This window comes from Miniopterus natalensis, chromosome 8 (genome assembly GCF_054644295.1).
Source record: "Miniopterus natalensis isolate mMinNat1 chromosome 8, mMinNat1.hap1, whole genome shotgun sequence".
NCBI classification, from domain to species: Eukaryota; Metazoa; Chordata; class Mammalia; order Chiroptera; family Miniopteridae; genus Miniopterus; species Miniopterus natalensis.
The window spans coordinates 54,736,446-54,759,861 of record NC_142088.1 but is presented as its reverse complement, the minus strand read 5'-3'; the positions used below and the strand labels follow the sequence as shown (position 1 = coordinate 54,759,861).

The window sequence follows — 23,416 nt, the reverse complement described above, 5'->3', positions numbered from 1 at the left end:
TGTTTGCTCCAAAGTATGAGGGCAGTAATTAAAGAATGAAGACAAATTTAAATAACAGTTTTTAAGAAAGCTTCTCCCCATACTGCTGCTTTCCCAAAACTGCTGGCTACTGCAAAAACTCCCTGAAAGTATCTAAGTAATTCTGGAATAATACAATATTTTCCCCAGGGGTTTAACTATTTGTTGTTTTTAAGATATTAAATTCAAAACAGGATCAAATTCATGTTATGAAATTTCAGCACATATATACTAGCATTGACAGGTAGATAGATAGTTATGCACACCAACTATATGTAGTAGGGTTATATCAGAAATGAGCTTGATATTTATTACATCAATTAACTTGAAGTCTACCCATCTACAATATTATTATTAGCCAATGCTAGTACAGAAATTTAAATTGAGCTTTTAAGATTAGCTTTCATTCTGGTTAAGGTAAAATTTTTTTGTAGGGGTAACAAAAATATCTTAGCATCATTAAGGAATGAGGTACTTCATGTAAATGATAATATAAACTTAACTCTATGAGAATATTTTAAAAACTAAATCATTTCTGAAAATCTATTTAGGATGGCTGACAAAAACATACTAATGGGGTTACTGTTACTAACAAATTAACATTATTTTTCATATACAAGTGATGATCTAAGCTAATGAAGTGAAACAGGGCAGAGGTAAATAGACTTAAGACCATAGTGCCTTTAATAAATTTTTATCTCTTTTGTATCAGATGTCATTTCACATTGCAGACTACTTCATTAGTACCATTCTCCTACACTCCGTTGCTTTTAACCTACTATAGGGTTTTTCTTTGTTAATCCTCACCCAAGGATATGTTTTCCATTAATTTTTAGAGAGTGAGGCGGAGAGAGAAACACTGATGTGAGACACACTGATTGGTTGACTCCCCACACAAACCGGAGCCTGAGCTAGGGACCATGCCTGCGAACCAGGTATGTGCCCTTGACCAGGAATCAAACTCAAGATCCTTTGGTGCACAGGGTGGCGCTCTAACTGCCGAGCCGCCACACCAGCCCGGGCTGACCTACTATAGTTTGACACCAGATTCTATCAGAAGTGAAAGTAAAGGAACTAAATTCTCAATTTTTACTCATAATATCTGCTAGTTTAAGTCCTCGGTTTTATATTATGTAGTAAGTATTTCTAGACTTCAAATGGTATTCTGAATAGCTGAGAATGTTAAAAAAAAAAAAAGTCTGCCCTTTGTTAAATGAGGTATAATATTTTGCTTACCTTAATTCTCCCATAACAAGCTAAGGGTTATTTTGCAATGTTATGTTTATATGTAAAATCTTCATTAAATGTACAGTCTCACAACAATATATTAATAAAATTTAAAATGACAAGGATTCAGGTCCTCTGCTATCTGCTAAATGGGTTAAGCCCCGTATTCTATGTATGCACCAACACCCATAGCTGTATTTAGAAATATTGTATATAATTGTCCTTGCTCAATTTTCCAATGGTATATTACTTAAAAAACAAACACCAAAGTACAACTTTAAAAGCTACAAGCTCATTTATAATATAACCCTTAAATGAAAGAAATTCTTTGAATTAGAGACTTCTCACTGCAGATTTATCCAATCATGGTTAGTGAATATTAGTGACATAGTCTAAAAATGTTAAAGAATGACAGAAAATGAATTATCAAAGCAGCTCACCATGCAGGTTTGATTTTGTAATAAGACTTCCAGCAACAATGGTATTCTGGTATCCTAGTTTCAGTGGAATCAAATCAAATAAAAATCTATTTAAAATCTATAGAACTGAGATCTAGAGCAACAAGAAAATAAGAGCCCATAAAACTGTTATACCATTTAAAACATTCTAATCATTTAATTAAAAAAAAAAATAAGGCCTTTGTTTGAACAATCCTATTTATGGATTGTTTCAGTGTGAATGACATATATATGTAAAAAATTAACATTAAGAATTATTTTTTTCTGTTTTACCTTCAAGATCCTCAAGTTCTTTGGGTTTGGCCCAACGGGATTCTTTTGTTTGAGAATTGTAATAGTATGGCTTTCCAGAGTCAGATTTGTACTCCTTCCAAGGGCATTTAGATAAAAGTTGCTGGAGGAAAATAAAAACTGTCAGTTAATAGTAATGTATTTAGCATCACTTGTCATTCATAGCACTGTTTTCACTAGATATTATCAAGCTATACAATTTGAAAGCTTGTGAGGTAATAGTATATAAGCTACCAATTACAAGATATTTACTAGTCCTATTAAGATCTGAATATACTATTTAATCATTACAATAATACTTTGACATTTATACGATTATTCCAAACTTACTTAGAGAAATAACTTGTTTAAGTTAATATACCTATTAAGGGGCAGAGGCAAGATTCAAAACCAAGTCTATATGAATTTCCAATCCTATGTGCTCTGAACATTTATACCCCATCAAAGGTAAAACTTACCACCCACCATTTCACAAACAGGCTTCTCAAATACTAATACACTAGTATTAGTCATGATACTGATTTAGTGATGCTTAGATTTCAACTTCGTAATAAATAACTTACTACAAATCTATGTGAATTACCTTATGTAAGGAAATAATATGTAAATATGATATACTTAAAACTTAATATATAAACCAGTTAGGGTGGTATGAGATTGCTACTAAAAACTCAAAGCCAGACAGAGTGTCTTGGGCAAATATATAATTGATAAATATCACTGAATATGTATCAGAATACATAAAAAATTATATCTACCAACCTCTCCTTCCAAGTACTGGCGGTGCATATAAGTGTGGTGGCTGGAAAATACTTTACCTCCTCGAATTCCTTAATTAAGGGCAGGTGGAAGGGGAAGATAATGGTGCCAACCAGGAAAAACCTTAAGTATAGTGTGAAATGCCAAATCTACTTTTACTTAGGACTTTGGAGTTCCACACATATTGCTTACTCATTTATTCCTTCAATCTTACTTCCTTGTCTGTATATTTTGAATGGTAAAACATGCAACATAAAATAAAAAATACATACTTTTGGGGGGCATTTTCCAAAGAGACAATTCCCCACTCTAAGAGAAGGAAGTGTTTGTAATTTAATTTCATCTCCATTAACTCAACCCCATTTGAAAATTTTAAGGACTTAGTAGAAGACACATGAAATCATCCAGGTTTGCTATAGAGAGGAAAACAATTTGAAATGTGAATTTAAAAAATAAAGGGCAGTCAGAGTGAGTCTTTTTTTCTTCCAAATTATTCTTTAAATTACCTTTCTTAAACTGATGTAACCCAAAAGGGTTCCTAAGCAGGGGCAAAGTAAGTAAATAAAGTTGGCCTGTTCAAGGGAATGAGTTTTGGCTTTCTGCTGACTGGTGTGTTTATTAACCCTTTTCTCCTCTGAATGCCTTTCTAAGATATAAACAGTACTATTTAGATAGTCAAATACCCATGAAATCCTTAAAAACAAACAAAAAGACCCAAATTTACTGAATAATCCCTGATTTCCAGTCCTCAAACTTTTACCTCAGCAGGTGTTTTAAGATCATCTGGTTTCTCCCAAGTAGACTGTTTTGTTTCAGTATTGTAGTAGTAAGTCCTTCCATCAGGTGATTTATGTTCAGTCCACATTGATTTCTAAAGAAAAATAATTACAAAAACATTTACATTATTTAACAGTGCCACTGACCATATCAGTTATCATTGGTTCAAAGGAATATATGAAGAAATTAAAAGTATTAAATGGGCACACTTTTGACAGTTTAAGGCACTTAGAATAATTCATCATTGCAAATAGGGAGGTAACTGAAAATCAGAGTTTAAAAGTACTTCAAAAGCAGCACGAATCAATTCAGGTTTTAGGATCTCTCTACAAAGTCTCAGAATTGTAAGGCTATGACTGTTCTCATAAGAACAATAATTTTTTAATTTAAACACATAACACAATCTTTCAGCAACCCAAATCAATGCTTTATGGATAAGAGCCCATGCTAATGTAGTATAGGTGGAATGATCATGACCTCAACAACCCAAATCCAAAGAATATTTACATCAAGTTGGACAAAGTTCTAAACTGACATGCTATAAAAATGCAGCTGTCAAAATTAGAAAGCATGACTTCTGGATGACAATAAGAATTTAATAATCAATAAGGTAAAATTTAAAAGAGATAAAATGTGAATCCAAATGCCTCAAACACAATATAGGTGAGATAAAGTTTCATGTGAAACTGGTTTGATATAGAATATAAATCTACTCTTGGGGTGAAAATAAAACTAAGAACCTACTAAAAGTTCCTAATAAAACCTCTGGTATCAATAAACATGATGCCTCAAATAAGGGTTTGTTTAGAGTTCTGCAAGGCTACTATACATACAAGCACATACATGCACATACAAAATAATAGAGGGTATGGGAGGAAACTTTGAGAGGTGATTATTTGATGGTAGTTATATTTTAACAGATATATATATACTTGTTCCCAAAACCATCCAGTTGTACGCATTAAATATGTACAGCTTTTTATGTCAATCAAACCTTAATAAAGTAGCTTAAAAATAGTTTAACAAGGAATCATTAGTGAATTACTAGATAAGATGAGATCAAAGGTACTAAGTCCAGTTCTAGCAGATTTTTCAGATGGGAACAAAATGAAGTATGCTTGAAATAGGGTTATAGAGATGATCTTTCCAAATTTCTTCAAGTCTAAGAAAACACATTACTGTAAATACCTCTAAGAAAGAAAAAGTAAAATCGTCAAACTATCACATATTTGTACCACTCAGATTTTCTGTTAAATTTTCTTTGAAAGCGTTTATCCTTACTTAGACAATGTGAATTTTGTTTTTGTTTTTCAGGTAGGTATCCAGAAGACAGATTGCTGGGTCATATGATAACTATTATCAGTTTTTTGAGGAATCACCACAACAAAGTTTCCCATGTATATTGTACCAATATACATTCCCACCATCAGTGAATGAGGGTTCCTTTTTCTACCTCTCCAATACTTATTACCTGTCTTGTTGATAACAGTCATTCTAACAGGTGTGAGGAGACATCTCATTGTAGTTTTAATTTGCATTTCCCTCATAGCTAGTGAAGTTGATTATCTTTTCATATATCTGTTCGCCGTTTGTATGTCTTCTTGGGAGAGGTGTCTGGTCAGGTCCTCTGCCCATTTTTTAATGGGATTATTTGTTTGATGTTAAGTTGTATGAGTTCTTTATATATTTTGCCTTTACTTCCCTTGCCTCTGGAGTCAAATTCATAAAATGTTCTCTATGACCAAGATCTAAAAGTTTAATATCTACGTTGTCTTCTACATAATTTGTTTCAGGTATTATATTTAGGTCTTTGATCCATTTTGAATTAATTTTTGTACAAGGGAACAAAACTGCATTCTACTTTGGTTCTTTTGCATGTGGCTTGCCAATTCAACTAGCGCCATGGATTGAAGAGACTTTCTTTTCTCCATTGTGTGTTTTTGGCTCCTTTGAAAAAAATTATTTGTCCATGTATACCTGTGGTTTTATTTCTGGGCTCTCAATTCTGTTCCATTGGTCCGTGTGTCTGTTCTTCTGCCAACACTGTGTTGTTTTAATTATCATAGCTCTGTAGTATAATTTGAAGTTAGGCAGTATGAAATCTCTGGCTTCATTCGTCTCAGGATTGCTTTGGCTACTCCGGGTCTTTTGTGGTTCCATACAAATCAGACATTTTTTTGTTCTATTTCTTTAAAAAACGACATTGGGCTTTTGATAGGGATTGCATTAAAACTGTATATTGCTTGAGATAATATGGCCATTTTAAGTATGTTGACTCTTTTAATCCATGAACAAGGAATATCTTTCCATTTCACTGTCTTTTCTTTTGTTCTTTAATATTTTTTATTGATCATTTTAGAGCAAAACATCAATGGGCTGCCTCCTGCATACCCTTTACCAGGGATCGAGCCCACACCCAGGAAAGTGCCCTGACCAGAAACTGAACTGGCAATCTTTTGGTGTGCTGGACAAAGCCCAACCAACTGAGCCACACCAGGCAGGGCTCACTGTGCCTTTTTCAATCTCTTTTAACAATGCTTTGTAGTTTTCAGTATATAGGTCCTTTATACCCTTTAAGTTTATTCCTAGTTTATTTTACTCTTTTGGTTGCTCTATTTTAAACATAATAGAAAATGTCTAAGATGCAGTGTTAAATAAAAAGAGTAAGACATTATAACAAATGATATAGTGGCAAAATACACACAGAAAATGTATAATTCTCAAGAGAAAATATTATTTTCAGATTCAAAATAGCTAGTCAATAAATGAACTGTAAATAAATTCGGTACACTTAAATTCAATTATGTATACGTAACATTTACAAACTTGTAAGTACTCATACAATGTATAAGTTCAATTGACTGAAATTGAAAGAGGAAAAAGTGATTAACTCTAAACACTAAACAGGAAGAACAATACTGACTACTCTAAATAAGGAAAATAAGAAAACCTAAAACAAAATTAATTTCTCACAAAATACCCAAATTCAACCCAGAAAAACACATCACACTTGAATATTCCAGTTACAGTAGAAGCAACTGAAAGATACCCAGTCAGATTCACAGTAAAATACTATACAAGCTTTAAAGAACAGAGAATTACAGTATCATCATTTCTGATCATAGAAAAAGAAGTTCTTTATTAGTAACAAAACTCAAGGAAAGGTATCCCCAAAAAAGCAGACGTTACTTATGAATATAAATGTAAGAATTTAAATAAAATATTAGACAAGAGAATTCTGCAACGTGTACACTTTGACCAAGTAGAATTTATTGTAGAAGTACAAGGGTGGTTCAATATTGGAGAATCTATGAAAGAAATTATTTCTATTAACTGATTAAAAAAAAACAACAACACTAGGTGATCACACTAATAGACTTATGATTAAAACACATCCTAAAAATAGTGAAAATTCACAAATATTTTTAAAAAAGAAAAAAACCCTTAAATAAAAAATATCTAAATGATAAAGTTAACAACTTAGCAAAAACCAATAAAAATAATTCTAAAGCCACTTCCATTAAAATAATGACTAAAGCAAGTCTGCAATCACTATAATCCAACAAATACAGAGCGATAAAATGATTTCTATAAATACTGGGAAAGAGAAAAATTCTCTTTACTGCTAAAGACTCAAGTGAACTCTATACAGTAAAATTTTGAAAACTATTAAAATTATCCAGGGAACCTGGTAATAGAGTTGACTTTAAGATAAATATACAAAAAAATTCTGAATTGATAATAACTAGCTTACAATAAAAATGGAAAAAATATCCTATTCACAATATAACATTTTTACAACGCAAAAAGAAATAAAAACAGCTATAATAGCTGTCTGTCCTAACTAAACAGAATTTAAAGCAAAAACTGTAATGGGGAAAGGAGGAATTGTACACCTATAAATTGATAAAGCAATAAACTGCAAAGAATAAACATCTAATAAATTGTTTTCTAATCATAATGCAAAAAATGTATACCTTATTTATTTATTTATTTATTTTTTAAAGTCACCCAAAGACACAATCCATGAAGTAATTGACTGGGTAACGTCATTAAAATAAAAAACTTCTCTGCCAAAGAAAGTCAAGAATATGAGAAGAGGACAGATCCAAGGTCGTAGCAGACTGAGTGGAAGCTACACTGACATTCTCCCAGGAACAAACTGGAATTACAACTAAAAAATAGAAAAACCACCCTGAATAATTAACTGCAACTGAAGATTAGCTAAGGAGAACCCTCATAACCAAGGACAAAAAGTGGAGACCACATAGAAACGGGTAGGAAGTACGGAGGCATGAGAGGTCTGGCTGGGCTCCCACAGGCAGCAGCTGAAGGTCTGGAGGGAGATCTCAGCTGTTGGGGGGTTCCCACTGAGTTCTCTGGGGCCTAAACCCCTGGCAGGGCTCCCAAGCCCAGAGCACCAGAACTGAGAAGGTGCCCACATAGCATCTGGCTGTGAAAAGCAGCAGGGTTTCTGTCTGCCAAGGGGAGACAGCTGGAAATGCAGATGCCCGCGCCCTTAAAAGGCCAATGCACAAAGTTTCATGTGTAGCCACTCACCTTGGGCTCCAATAGAAGGAGGGTAGAGTGGACTACAGATGTGTGAAGAGAATCCAGAGGTGCTAGCTTGGGGGAGAGAGCTCAGAGGGCAGCTATCTGGATTCCTGTGCTGTCATTCCCCCATTCTGCAAAGGACATCTTTCTCAGGCAGACATTTACTATCCAAGCAACTTCTGCCTGGGGGGAAAGCAATCGCCCCACCCACTGAAAAACCTCTCACCCCACCCTCTGGAGTTTCTACAGTCTGACGCTCATTAAAAGACTGATAAAAATCAGCCTCTGGGTGCTTTGAATCTTTGCCTGACTTGCTTCTGGACGCCCCCAGGCTTGGAAAAGCAGACCTTGGTGCACATCTTGGTCCTGTTCAAATACACCCAGCCCCAGCAGAGAAAAACCACAAGCTGTGGAGTGCAGAAAGCTTAAAACAGGGTACTCAAGGCCAGTCACAAACAATGTCTGACACTGGCCTGCACCAGAGACCATCCAAAAGACTGGGAGTCCTAGCATATCTACCTAATACACAGAAACAAATCCAAATAGGCAGCCAAAATGGGGAGACAAAAAGCAAGCCCCAAGTCAAAGAATAAAAGAACTCTCCAGAAGAAGGGCTAAGTTAAATGGAGATAAGCAATCAGATACAGAATTCATAATATTGATGATAAGGATGATCAACAGCATGAGAAAAGATACGAAAACTATAAAGGAAATTAAGTATGACATAGTAGAAATAAAAAAACATTGGAAGGAATAAACAGCAGATTAGGGGAAGCAGAGGATCAGATCTGCAAATTAAAGACAAGGTAGGAAAAAATCAATCAGAGAACCAAAAAGAAAAAAACAATTAAAAAACAGGACAGTTTAATGGAGCTGTGGGACAACATGAAATGTAACAATATTTGCATCATAGGAGTGCCAGAAGAGGTTGAAAGTAAGCAAGGGTTAGAGAACCTGTTTGAAAAAATAATGGCAGAAAACTTCCCTAACCTGGTGAGGGAAAAAGTCACACAAGTTCAGTGGGCACAGAGAGTCCCAAGTAAGAAGAACCTAAAGAGGCCCACGCCCAGACACATCATAATTAAAATTGCAAAAATTCAAGACAAAGAGAGAATCTTAAAGGCAGAAAGAGAAAAGCAATCTGTTACCTACAAAGGAGCTCCCATAGGCTGTCAGCTGATTTCTCATCAGAAACTCTACAGGCCAGAAGGGAATGGCATGAAGTATTCAAGGTAATGCAAAACAAGGATCTGAAACCAAGAATACTCTATCCAGCAAGGCTATCATTCAGAATAGATGGTGAAATAAAGAGCTTCTCAGACAAAAAAAGGCTAAAGGAATTTATCACCACCAAACCAGCATTGCAAAAAATGTTTAATGGAGTGCTGTAATAAGTTGAAATAGGGAGAATGAGAAACATAGGCATAAAGAAATAAAATTGCAATAGATAAGTACCTATCAATAATAATCTTAAATATAAATAAACTGTCCCAATCAAAAGATATAGGTTAGCTGAATGGATAAGAAAACAAGACCCAAATATATACTGTTTACAAGAAACCCACCTCAGAACAAGATTCACACAGGCTGAGGAAAAAAACCAAAAACTTCTGGAGGACTTTAAAGGAGAGATCGACAGCAATACAGTCTTCGTAGGGAACTTTAATACCCCACTGACTTTATTAGACAGATCTTCCAGACAAAAAATCAACAAGTAAACAGTGACTCTAAATGACACACTAGATCAGGTGGATTTAATTGACATTTACAGAACATTTCACCCCAAAACTGCATAATATACATTCTTCTTAAGTGCACATGGGACATTCTCAAAGACAGACCACATGTTAGGACACAAAACAAGTCTCTACAAGTTCAAGAAAACTGAAATCATATCAAGCATCTTCGTGGACATTTTACATCATGGAATACTATGCAGCTGTTAAAAAGGATATCTTACCATTTGCGACAGCATGGATGAACCTGGAGAGTATTATGCCAAGCAAAATAAGCCAGTCAGAGAAAGACAAGTATCACATGATCTTACTCATGTGTGGAATCTAATGTACAAAATAAACCAATAAACAAAATAGGTCCAGAGACATAAAATCATGGAACAGACTGATGAATCTCAGAAGGCAGGCAGGGGTAGGTGGGGAGAGAATAATATAAGAACTTACATACATATATGCATAACCCATGGACACATACAATAGTGTGGTAAAGGCTTGGAGAGGGAGTGCAGGGTGGAGGGAATCAGTGGGGGAAAAGGGGGGGACATCAGTAATACTTCCAACAATAAAGATAAATTTTAAAAAATGGGTAAAAGATCTGGACACCTTACCAAAAAGGCATACAGATGGCAAATAAGCATATGAAAAGATGCTTAACATCATACATTATTACAGATGAATAGGTGGAACAAAGAAGATTTTTAAAAAATACATATATCTTTATTGATTTCAGAGAGAGGAAAGGAGAGACAGAGAGATAGAAACATCAATGATGAGAAAGTCATTATCAGCTGCCTCCTGCACGCCCCCTACTGGGGATCGAGCCGGCAACCAGTGCATGTGTCCTGACTGGGAATCGAACCCCGATCACCTGGATCCTAGGTTGACACTCAACCGCTGAACCATGCCCAGCCGGGAAAGATGATTTTTATAGCAGTGAAAACATTCTGTATAATACTATTACGTTGAATATATGTTGTTATGCATTTATGAAAACACAGAATTCATACCACCAAGACTGAACCATAATGTACACTGGTCTTTGGGTGATGATGTGTTAAAGTATGTTCATTACATGTATGGGAGATATTGATAATAGGGGAAGGAGGCTGTATGCATGTGGGGAGAGGGGGTATCTGGGAAGAACTATCTAATTTTCCTATAAACCTAAAATGGCTCCAAAATAAAAAATAAAAAAACCAAAACAAACAAAAAACACAAAAATAGCAACCAAAGTCTATCAAAAAAATAAAAATAAAAACCCCACATCTGGAAACCTAAAAAAACACACCACTTGAGAACCTTTTAATAAAAAAATCAAGTGAAGGAAAAGAAAACAAGATATTGTGAACTGAATGACAATGAAAATACTGTAGGTCAAAGCTTAAGGAAAACAGTTAAATCAGTACAAAAAAATAAGGACATCTGAAAACCAATGAGCTAAACACTGAACTAGAAAAAGAGCAAGAGATTAACCAAGAAGAATATAAAAATGACAGCAGAAATAAATTTATGAAGTTACCCCCAAAACAAAATAAGAAAGCTATTATTTCTAACAATATGTCAAATAACTATGAAAACTCAAAGAAACAGATAAATATCTAGAAAAACACAATTTTTAGAAGAAATTTAAAACTGGAATAGCTCAACCACTAAAGAAATTGAAATGGTAATCCAAAACCTCTATTCTCAAAGCGTATTAGTTGAAGTCAATTTTAAATTGTTACACTAAGCTGTTAAGAAGTTACTCATCATTTATACAAGCAGTTCTAGGGACCCGAAAGAGGGGTTACTCCCCAGATATAAGCAACTTAAAATATTAGTGTTAGATGGGCCAGGTACAGAAACTAGAGTACAGAAACTCACCAGGGCAGAAAGTCCCAGATGCCTAGCAAGGGGCAAAACTGGGAAAACAAGAACCTTGTCCCCAGGGTAACCTATCCTCCCCCAGTATATCACTGGTCATGTAGTTTGGACCTCCTTGACTTTTCATATCGCTGTTCATGCAGTTTAGACCCCCTGACCTTTTCCCTCCTTAAAGATAATATCTAGACCTCAGTTGTATTTAAGCTCCAGGCCCAGATATGCAGCAAAACCAGACATGTAAGCCACAGAATAAGATAGTACAATGCCATTTATAGGGGAAAAATGCATTACATACCAAAAATCCTACAGATTACAACAAAAAAATGTTAAACAAATTCAGTAAAGTTGCAGGATACAAAATCAATATATAAAAATCAGTTGCATTTGTATACCCTAACATGAACAACTGGAGAAGTTAAAACAATGTCACTTGCAATTGCACCAAAAAACCCCACCTAGGAATACATTTAAACCAGGAGGTGAAAGACATGTACACTTAAAATTGTAAAACGTTGATGAAAGAGATTAAAGGCACATATAAATGGAAAAATATTCTGTGCTCATGGATTGGAAGAATATGTATTACAAAAATGCCCATACTATACAAAGCAATCCAGGTTCATTGTAATCCCCAGCAAAGTTCCAATGGCATTTTTTCACAGGAAATAGAGACAATCCTAAAATTTGTATGGAACCACAAAACACCCCTAATAGTCAAAGTTCTCTTGAAAAAGAACAAAGCTGGAGGTATCAAGCTTCTGGATTAACCAAAGAATTTATACGCATATGTGCATAACCCATGGACACATAATAGTGTAGTGAAGGCCTGGGGTGGGTGAGGGCCAGAAGGGGTCAATGGGGGGAAAAAGAGGACATCTGTAATACTTTCAACAATAAATTTTAAAAAAAACAACCCGCACACAAAACACCTCTATTACAAAGTATAGTAATCAAAAGTTTGGTATTGGCATCAAAACAGACAACGTAGATCAATGGATCAGAATCAAAAGCCCAGCAATAAATCCATGCATATATGGTCATTTAATTATGACAAAAGAGCCTAGAATATGCAATAAGGAAATGACAGTATCTTCAATAAATAATGTTGAGAAAACTGAACAGCCAAATTCAAAATAATGAAACTAGACTACCATACCACATAAAAAGAAACTCAAAATGAATTAAAGATTTGAATGTAAGACCTAAAACTATAAAGGCTCCTAGAAGAAATCATAGATAGTAAGTTCCTTGACAGTGGTCTTGACAATAACTTTTGGCTCTGAATCCAAAAGCAAAGGCAAGAAAAACGAAAATAAATAAGTGAGACTACAGCAAACTATAAAGCTTATGTACAGCAAATGAAACCATCAACAGACAAAAGGCCGCCTACTGAACGGGAAGAAATATTTGCAAATCATATAGCTGATAAGCAGAAAATGTCCCAAATATATAAAGAACTCATACAGTTCAATAGCAAAAAGCCAAACAATCTAATTAAAAATTAGGCAAAGGATCTGAATATACATTTTTCCAAAGAAATACAGATGGCCAATTGAAAAGATGTTCAATGCCACTAATCATCAGGCAAATGCAAATCGAAACCACAAGATAACACATCTGTTAGAATTTATTATATCAAAAAGACAAGAAATAGTAAGTGGTGAAAAGGATGTGGAGAAAAAAAAACTCCTGTGCACTGTTAGTAGAAAAGTAAATTGGTACAATTATTACGGAAAACATTTTGAAGGTTCCTCAAAAACTTAAAACTAAAACTACTATATGAACCAGCAATTCCATTTCTGGGTATTTACCCAAAGAAAACAAAAACACTAACTTGAAAACATATATGCACCCCCCATGTTCACCGTGGAATTATTTACAATAGCCAAGATAAGAAAATAACACGTGTCCATCAATGGACAAATGGATAAAGATGTGACACACACACACACACACACACAATGGATTACTATTCAGCCACACAAGAGAATGAACCTTGCCATTTGAGACATGGATGGACTTAAAGGGCACTATGCCAGGGAAGTAAGTTAGACAGAGGAAGACAAATACACTACGATCTCACTTATATGTAAAATCTAAAATGAACAAGCAAGCAAAAAACCCAAGCTCATAGATACAGAAAACAGACTGGTGGTAGTTGCCAGAGGGGAGTGGTGAGAGATGAGTGAAATGGGTGGAAGGAGTCAAAAGATACAAACTTTCAGCTAGAAAATAATTAAGTCATGAGGATGTCGTATATTGAATAATCACTATAGTTAATAATACTGTACTGCATATCTGAAAGTTGTTGAGAGTAAATCATAAAAGTAACTCATTATAAGAAAAATAATTTTGTAATATGTATGGTGAAGGATGTTAAATAACTTATGATCACTTCACAATGTATACAAGTATTGTATCATTTATGCTGTATACCTAAAACTAGTATGTCAATTTAAAAACACACAAATAAAGACAAAGGACTTGAAGGGAAAAAAACACAAAAAACAGAAAAAGCTGCACAAAAAATTTCATAGGCTTTTCCCAATGCAAAAGTGTCTTAGGACATCTATCAAGTGACCACCTCTTGGGAAGGGGATCAGGGGATGGGTGAGAGTGAAAATGGAGAATAAAGGAAGAAAAATGTAAGGGACTTTCATGGATCAGTGGTAATGACTATAATCTGAAGCATTTAAGTAACTCATATTTGTGTACCTGAAATCTAAAAAGAAAAAAAGAAAACAAACAACAAGTTTTCAAACAAATACACACTATTTTTGGGTGAAAATTTAATAGAAAAGTATGAAAATGCCAATCCTCCTAAAATTGAAATGAATTACTATCATTAGTCAAAAATAAAAAGTCACTTATAATGAAAGAATACCAAATAAATATGTTATAACCATTCAACTTTCAAAGAAAAAGATACAAAAAAATTTTAAATATTTATACACAGTTCACAATTAAAAGTCTTTCTCCCCAAATTTAAAAATTAATATATATGCAATCAATTCACAGCTTTCTGCATTTCTTCAACCCGGGGATAACAGTTACCTCCCTCAGATCTGTCGTTTTTACTAAATGAAATTATACAGATAAACTCTTTTTTTCATTGATGTTTAAGAAAACAAAAAAGCCACTGAGACTAAAGAATGAGGCTATTAAAAATTAGCATAAAAAGCCATCTTTAAGTGAGGTCTCAGATTTCCCAAATCACCACAAAAATGTATGACAGAATACCTACACAGAAGCATTAGGAAAACATAACTAAAACCTACTATCTTAAAATCAAGTGTTAATTCTGAATATTCTATTTATCTTTCTGACACTGTGTCAAAGAAGGTACAAAAAAAAAGTACTTTAAACTACATTAGGTTTACAGTAATGAACAATTACAAATCTGTATGTAAGAGTACTACTTTCTACTATAACGCTTAACTAAAAAAGTTAGCAGGTTAATTACTATGCACCTACCAATTTTGTTTCTCTTCTAATTGTGATGGGTAGAATTCATATCCTTGAAAAAATTGATATACATCTGATTCCCATATCTCTCATTAAGTCCCATAAAAATCAGATTTTAATATAAATCAAACAATTTTTCAACATTTGGCACAGACAGAAAAAGGATTCAATTCAGTGAAGTATAACAAAATATAGGTACTTACCGCACCTGCTGTACCTAAAAAAAAAAAGGGGGAATATTTATAATGTAATAAATCATGCTTTCCTTAACAGTTTAAAAATATTTAATGTTATTTCTTCTATGTCATCCCGTCACACTAAATATCCTAAAACTGTCCCATATAACCCATGTACTTGTTCTTTCCCAAAAAATAAACATCTACAGTGCAAGGTATTTTCAGAATTAAGTGGCACATTGAACTTGCAATCTGCAAACTTGAAGCTGGTTTGACAAGTGTTCATACATTTGCCTTTTGTTTCTCTTCTTGCTATTATAAGAGTCCTCTTTCTCTGCTATGCTATTGAAGTACCAGAAAAATACCTCAAACCTCTCTGACCCTATGCTTTAGATTTCTGGCAACTTCAACTATCTCGGTTCCACTGAGAGCAATTAAAAAGAAGTCACTATGGACACATCAATGGTAGAGTCAAGGTATTTAAGTAATATTCCAGGATTATTTAAGGTCATAGTAATCAGCTCTAGATATCTAAATAGGCTAAAATATTATACAAGGTATTTCAGAACATCATTTCAGCTTAAATAACGATATTTGTGAAACATCTTAAAAACTTCAATTATGTCCCCTATAAACCTGCAGGAAAGCACATAGTGCATTTAAACATGTTCTGACTCCTGTCTAAAGCAAAAAGTGTTTTGACATAATCAGAGGATAAAGTTTACCATATGAAATACTAACTTATGTGGAACAATATTTATTCATGGATAAATGAAGAATTATTATTACATACTATAGTCACACAAGTCAAAACAAACACTTATTGGTAATTGGCTGAAGAAAAAAATTATCACAGGACCTATGAACTGCAATGACTAAAAGGACCAAGCAGGCAAAAAAGAATACATGCTCCACATCTAAAGTATGGAAGTGCTACCTGATTCTAAGACATCTGCTGATAAATATATGGACTCACCAGAGTTTTTCATACAAATATTCTCTGAGTATCTACTATGTTGACAAGGACCATTGTAAACAGTAAATATTCAGATCATCCAATTTTTTAAGAGAAATCCAACCTTTGGCTAAAAAGATATGTTCAAACTTTGTAAAGTCAATAGACTTTAAATGTTGGCAACTAATTACAAAATTTAAAAACATTGTGTAGGCCAAAATGTATTTGTAGACCAAATTTGGTCCCAGAGCTCTTGATCTAAAATTATAGTTTCTTATAGATTTAATTATGAATGCTATCCTTATTTCCCACTGCTTTTAAAAAAAAAAAAAAAATCAGGAACTGATTATAAACCCCAAGAGATACTACTTTCATTCCTCATTAGAATATGGTAGCTACTGTTCAAATGAAGTTTAAAACATACCACCAAAAATGGTATACATACCTGCTGTTATATCCATATTATTTACTCCTGGCTGTAAGAAGAAAAATAAAATTAGTAATATTTGCCTTGTTTAAACTATATTTTACATAAGTTCCTCATAAAGAACAATTAGTTCCCTCTGTATAATTCTCAAGCCACTGACTCAAGGATTTTTTTTTAAGTTTTAGTGGCTTCAGTACCCTAAGCTTGTTATAAATTATAAAAAATCAGGAGACTGGGGCTACTGAAGCACTTTAATCTAAGTGTTCTATTTATATGATCATCAATATATACAGATCCACAACTCTTTACCCACAATTCTCAAAGCCAAAAAGCTCTGAAAACCAAGTTTTTTCAAGTTTGGCACCAAAACTCATTATAGTAGCAAAACCTGCCCTGAATGAGATGAACTCTATTTAGTCTTTATCCCACATCAGACAGAATATCCATTAAGTTTGCTATAGAAATATTGTGCTAGAAATTATAGGGCACTGGCCAAAACCCCACAGGAAATTTTTACATAATATATATGTAATATATTACTTTATAATATTAAAAAAAAGATGTGAAATATATCTGGTCCTAGGGGTTTGGGATAAGACACAGCAAACTTAGCACTCCAGTGGAGTATACCACATCTCTTCATTACAACCACTAGACTTATCACATAATAAAGAAGATATTCAAATTTCAATATCATAATGATTTATATATTGCTATACTACCCAATGTTCATAGATTTTCTAAGTAATGTGCCACAGCTGAAGTTTTAAGAAGTAATGAATTTCAGATGCAACCTTATTTCTAAATCTAGACTCTAGTATATCAATTTTCAATTGGCACTCAGTAAAGCAAATGTGTACTCTTTAATAGATTATGTTAGCAGACCAATAAAATATTTCTAGCTGACAAATTACAGTTTTCAGTAATCCAGTCTTGTTTAATGTAGAATTAATTTAATAAATAAGGATCTCCATATACTACAATATAAATATAAGGGAAAAACATAAATGCTTATTCAAGAAACTAAAAATAAACGTCCACTGTAACTCCAATCTTACAGTACTCCAGAGGCACTTAAAAAGCTAACACAAATGCCTATCAAATACATATATATTATTTCACATATAAAAGTAATCAAAACATCACAGAAAATAGTTTTCACAAGATTACCGGTAAGGCAGGCTGCATGGAAGCCTGAGACATATGAGACATCATCATTCCAGGCATTACTGAAGACATCATTCCAGGCATCTAGAACAAAAGTAAAAATAAATGGTTACTACGTAAGACCAAAGCACTTAATATGACTTGAAGGATCTACCTGGTTATTAAAGCTAGTATGTACAACTTAAGATTAAAAGCCAGTGAGCACTATATTATATAGATAGTATGCTTAGAAAGTGCTTGTTGAATGAATGAAGTACTTTATCAATGATCTATTTTAATACTTATGTGATAATTACTATGCATAGTTAAAATTATTTTAATGAATTTAAAAAGTTCAGACAATTATGTTATTTGTAATCTAAATTTAAGAACATAATTTTCCTTTAAATTTTAGCTCAACACTCATTTCTCCTTTTTGAAGCAAGACAAATTTTTTTTTTCAGTATTTCTCCTTTGGTTTTTAATGTCTAAATTAAATAATTTTATAGCAATCTGGTCCTTTATTTTAGATCAAAGGTGTTTAAAATTCACTGATTTTTAAAAAACACACGTAAGAAACAACCTTGTCAAACACGAATCATCTATGCTCTCACTGGTAAAGAAAAATTTAATAAAGTCTATACATAAATATCTGAAGAAAATTAGTCTGGGAGTTGAATCGAGTGTACCAATGATCTCCATCCAAATCCATGAATTAATCTTCCCTACTAAGCATGAATAAAGATCATGAAAATTAACAAATTTCCAAAGGATTCTGACACTATGCTCATGTATATTAGCATAATCCCACGTTGTAATTTTGATTTTACTTTGAGCAAATCTAAAGAAACATGGAAGGTGATAAAGATTATATACAACAATCATAGGTACTTAAATAAAATAGATAACCAATTATTCAACAATTTCAAATTAAATGAATAATCTGAGAAATAGGAATAACCAAAAAGAAATAAGCATATTGGTCAAAAGGAACATAAAAAGCCACTAAAGGTAGACTAGACCACTCACACACTGAGTTTTATTACTTGTGAAAGTCAAGTCATGAAGCAAAACCAGGCTAAAGTGCAATTAAAATGAAGTTGACATGGTATTAAATGGGTTAAAGGAAACCGTTTTCTGCTTCTCAAAACATTACATAAACTGTTTAAACATCACTAAACAAGAACTTGACAGAAAACATGTAACCAAACTTGAAGTATATGGTCAGTCATTTAAAACACACACAAAAAAAGGTGCAGAATTTGAAAACCTAAATACTGACAAGCCTCCACCACCCACACTAACAAAATAACAGAAATAATCTACACGTTTAGAGAAAAAATTAAAGTGATCAAATGAGACCTAGGCCTGTTTCCTCTCCTCTCCAACCCCTACAGACAGACCCTTACATTAATTTTGCTTTAGGCTAATAGCAAAAGAAAGTAGGTTTGAATTCTTTAAGTACTAAGTAACTGATTATGGGGGAGAAGCATGGTGGGCAACAGAGACAACCTATTAAAAATGGTCTGTTTCTAAAATCAAAAGCTAGTAACACATCCAAAAACAAATTCTAAGCTAAAGTGAAAAACTGAAGTTTGAAAACTTAACAAAAAAACAAGTCAAAGTATATTCTCATAAAAATTAAAGATATTAAGAAAAGTGGGGTAAAATCTACATCATGCAATTGACCACTTCCACATGGTAGCAGTACAAATAAGTAAAATTTCAAATTGAAATACTCTGACGTATCACAGGACACACAAATGATCAAATCCCGTTTAAAAAACACAGCACAGAAGTTTAGAGATAACAAAGTTTACAAGACAAGGCCAACGACACAACAAATATGCGAGAATCATTAAAGAACAAAGTTTGCTCTAGCCTGGTGGCTCAGTTGGTTGGAGCATCATCCTGTACACCAAAGAGTTTTGGGTTTGATCCCAGGTCCGGGTGTGTAGGGGAGGCAACCGATGTTTTCCCTCTCACACTGATGTTTCTCTCTCCCTTCCTCACTCTAAAAATCAACAGAAACATAAAAAACAACAACAAAAATAAGTGGCAGAATTTTCTCAACTGTTCTTCCCACACTTCCAATAAAATTTGCCTTTAGACTAGAACTCAGGGTATTGGTTACAGAGTGTGATTTAATTTCAAATAAAAAGCTAAATTCTCACTCAGTACCTCTGTAAATTCTTAGGAGGGGCAACTATTTAAGCTTGTTCAACCTGACAAATGTTGACAAGATTCTTAAATCAGCTGAACAGTCCAAAATTAAATAGGTCATTAATATAATTTTAAACCCAAACTGTGATGTTATTCACATGAAACCAAAGAAAACATAAATATGCAAAATTCTGTTTCTTATGAAAAGCTATTATAAGAGTTTGACAAATTAACAGCTCTTTCAGAGATTTAAACATCATAGACAAAGTCTGTTTCCCAAAGCCTGAAGAATCTACTTTGTGGAAATGTTATAATTTCTGTTTTTCATTAATTCTACAACACACATAATATGCAGATGCATGTCTGACTAAAGCTGAATTCTTTCAGAGGATCTATACTGACTTAGACCAGTCAATTTGGAGCACCATAAATCTGAGACCATTAAACTGTTCTAAAGTATTACATTTTTGTTTTTATACCACACTGATAATGGGAATCTAGGCTAAGTTATCAGTGTGGTTCCAATCCTCAAAAGTGATTTTCTTTTCTCTGCCCAATAACCAAAGTTGAGACAGTGAAATTACTTTGCTGTCCCTTTTTGATGTGATGATACGTTTACTTCTTTCTTGTTTCACATGAAGAGAATAGTCCTTTGGTGTCCCAGCTTTATTTGTAGAATATTTTAGAGTTCTCATTTTAGGTTTATTTTTTCTTTCTCTTAGGGCACCATTATAAAGTGGAGTGTATTACAATTGATGACACTGTAAGTTCAATGAAATGGGATATTGGCTCGAAATGGCTAAAGAGAAAAATTCTTAATGTAGTTGCTACAATACCACAACAAATTCCATAAGCCAGATCATTCTTATCATAGCTCATACAAGCTTCATGTGAAGCACACTATAAAATCATGACCATGTAGCACTTCACAAATTTCCATTTAAGCTACTTTCCCAACCATAGTAACTGCTATAATTAAGAATTTCTGGTTATGAGGAGACAGAAAGAATGGAAGGATGAAAGACATGTGAAATGTAAGCTAAACTACCTAAAATATTACACAACTGAATTTTATGGACACTTTGGCACCTTTCAAAAAAAAAAAAAAAATCAGGTATATAATTTGATATACTTTATTCATAAGTGGCCAACCATCTGTGTGTGTCTATATATGTGTGTGTATATACAATATAAATTGTATGTGTATTTCTCTACTTCTAATGATATAAGTTAAATAACTTATCAAGATGCTCTCAGAAGCCATTTAAAACAAAACACACAAAAAACAATGCTCTCAGAAGAGTCAGAAGTGTGAAGAAAATAAGAAATCAATAAAAACTAGGGAGCACCACACAATCAACTCAGTCACTCTTAGCATCCCAGTTTGGAAAGTTTCTAATGCTAGATTAAAAAAAAAAAAAAAAAAAAAAAGCACACTTCATTCATCACTCTAGATGTTTTTAAAAGGTACAATTATAAAAGTAATCTTATCACTGCAACAGTAAATTTAGCTGTACAAAAATGTTAGGGATGGGGTGGAGTAGGTCACTGGGGAGAAAAAGAGACATCTGTAATATTTTAAACAAAAATTAAATTAAAAATTAACTAAATTAGCCCAATTTTATGATGATCTGAAAACAAAAGTAAATATCTCCACAGACACTTTAAAAGTTCTTCCCCTCCCCCATAATTATTTCCTGAAGTTTTCCTGCTGGAAAGAAATCATATGACTAATCTACTTCTTGTCTAAATATTAACTCAAATTTGATTTTTAAAAACCATTCTTGCTATAAACCTGCAGTTGCAAATTGTTTAAAAAGTTTGATTCTCGCATTTTTACTTGGTTCCCTTTAAATGTCCCTAATCATATTCCACAAGATAAGTACACTCTACAGAGGCTATTAAGTGTGCTATTTATATTTTTTTCCTTATTACTGAATGTATTGGGGTGACACTGATTAACAAAAGTATACAGGTTTCAGGTGCACAATTCTACAACACATCATCTGTACACTGTCTCCTGTGTTCACCACTCCAAATCAAGTCTCTTTCCGTCACCATTTATCCCCCCATGCCCTCCTCTACCTCCTCTCCCCCCAACCCCCCGGCAATCACCATTCATGGACATGTTCTCCAAGTCCATGAATTTTTTGCTCAATCCCTCCACCGCCCAACAAGCCCCCCAACCTCCCCTCCCCAGACAACTGTCAGCCTGTTCTCTATGAGTCTGTCTCTATTTTGCCTGTTAGTTCATTTTGTTCATTAGATCCCACATGAGTGAAATCATATGGAACTTGTCTTTCTCTGGGTTATTTCACTTAGCATAATGCTCTACAGGTACAACTATGCTGTCAAGAAGGGTAAGAGTTCCTTTTTTATGACTGAACAATATTGCATCGTGTAAATGTACTACAGCTTTTTAATCCAGTCATCTACTGATGGACACTTGGGCTGTTTCCAAATCTTGGCTACTGTAAATAACGTTGCAATGAACATGGGGTGCATAAATTTTTTCGAATTAGTGTTTGAGGTTTCTTCAGATAAATTCCCAGAAGTAGAATCACTGGGTCATAAGGCAGTTCCATTTTTAATTTTTTGAGGTAATTCCATACTGCTTTCCACAGTGGCTGCACCAATCTGCATTCCCACCAACAAGTACATGGGGGTTCCCTTTTCTCCACATCCACGACACTTGTTTGTTGATTTATTGATAAGTCATTCTGACAGGTGTGAAGTGGTATCTCATTGTGGTTTTAATGTGCATTTCTGTGATGATTTGTGATGCTGAGCATCTTTTCATGTCCATATGTCCTCCTTGGAGAAGTGTCTATTCCAGTCCTTTGCCCATTTTTTAACTGTATTGCTTGTCTTTTTGGTGTTTAAGCATACTATTTAAAAACAACTTTCTTCTACATCACTTAGTTCATGAACAAATATATGAATAAAAAAATTAATCTTTGAATAACTGCAACACTACATTTTTCAATTCATTCAACTGGAAATAAACAAAAATACCCCGATTTAAAGCATATCCTGTTTTTAAGCTGCTTTCTTTTTTTTTAAATTTATTTGGGGGGGGGAGAAACATCGATTGGGTGTTGCACTTATTTATGCATTTATAGGTTGATTCTTTAGTGTGCTCTGACCTGGGATCAAACCCACAACCTTGGCATATCAGACGACACTCTAACCAACTGACCTACCTGGACAAGGCCTAAAGCATATCCTTAATAACCCAAAGTAAGTGGCTGCATTTTGAAACAATCATTTAACCTTACTTCCCCTTCATCTAGAGTTATATATAAATTCAAGGCATTTGTTTTCTGATATAGCATCTAGATAAATACAAGACACATAATATTTGCACAAACTGTTACATCAAATAGAATATTACCACTTAA

At 33.7% G+C, this 23,416-nt stretch overlaps 1 protein-coding gene across 10 annotated transcripts in view; it reads right to left on the bottom strand.

Annotated features, from left to right (window-relative positions):
* The window catches only part of PRPF40A (pre-mRNA processing factor 40A), a 56,029-nt gene that overhangs the window by 22,300 nt on the left and 10,313 nt on the right, over positions 1-23,416 (bottom strand). For 6 of the 10 annotated variants that reach the window (XM_016205786.2, XM_016205794.2, XM_087819852.1 and 3 more), the window contains exons 3-8: positions 17,877-17,957; positions 16,725-16,755; positions 15,352-15,365; positions 3,514-3,624; positions 1,977-2,097; positions 1,686-1,739 (exon numbers count right to left, since the gene is read on the bottom strand). In XM_016205786.2, coding sequence (XP_016061272.1) covers positions 1,686-1,739; positions 1,977-2,097; positions 3,514-3,624; positions 15,352-15,365; positions 16,725-16,755; positions 17,877-17,957 — 412 coding nt within the window. The remainder of the gene's footprint in view (positions 1-1,685; positions 1,740-1,976; positions 2,098-3,513; positions 3,625-15,351; positions 15,366-16,724; positions 16,756-17,876; positions 17,958-23,416) is intronic. The other 4 variants (XM_016205803.2, XM_016205829.2, XM_087819855.1 and 1 more) reach the window with 1 other exon arrangement.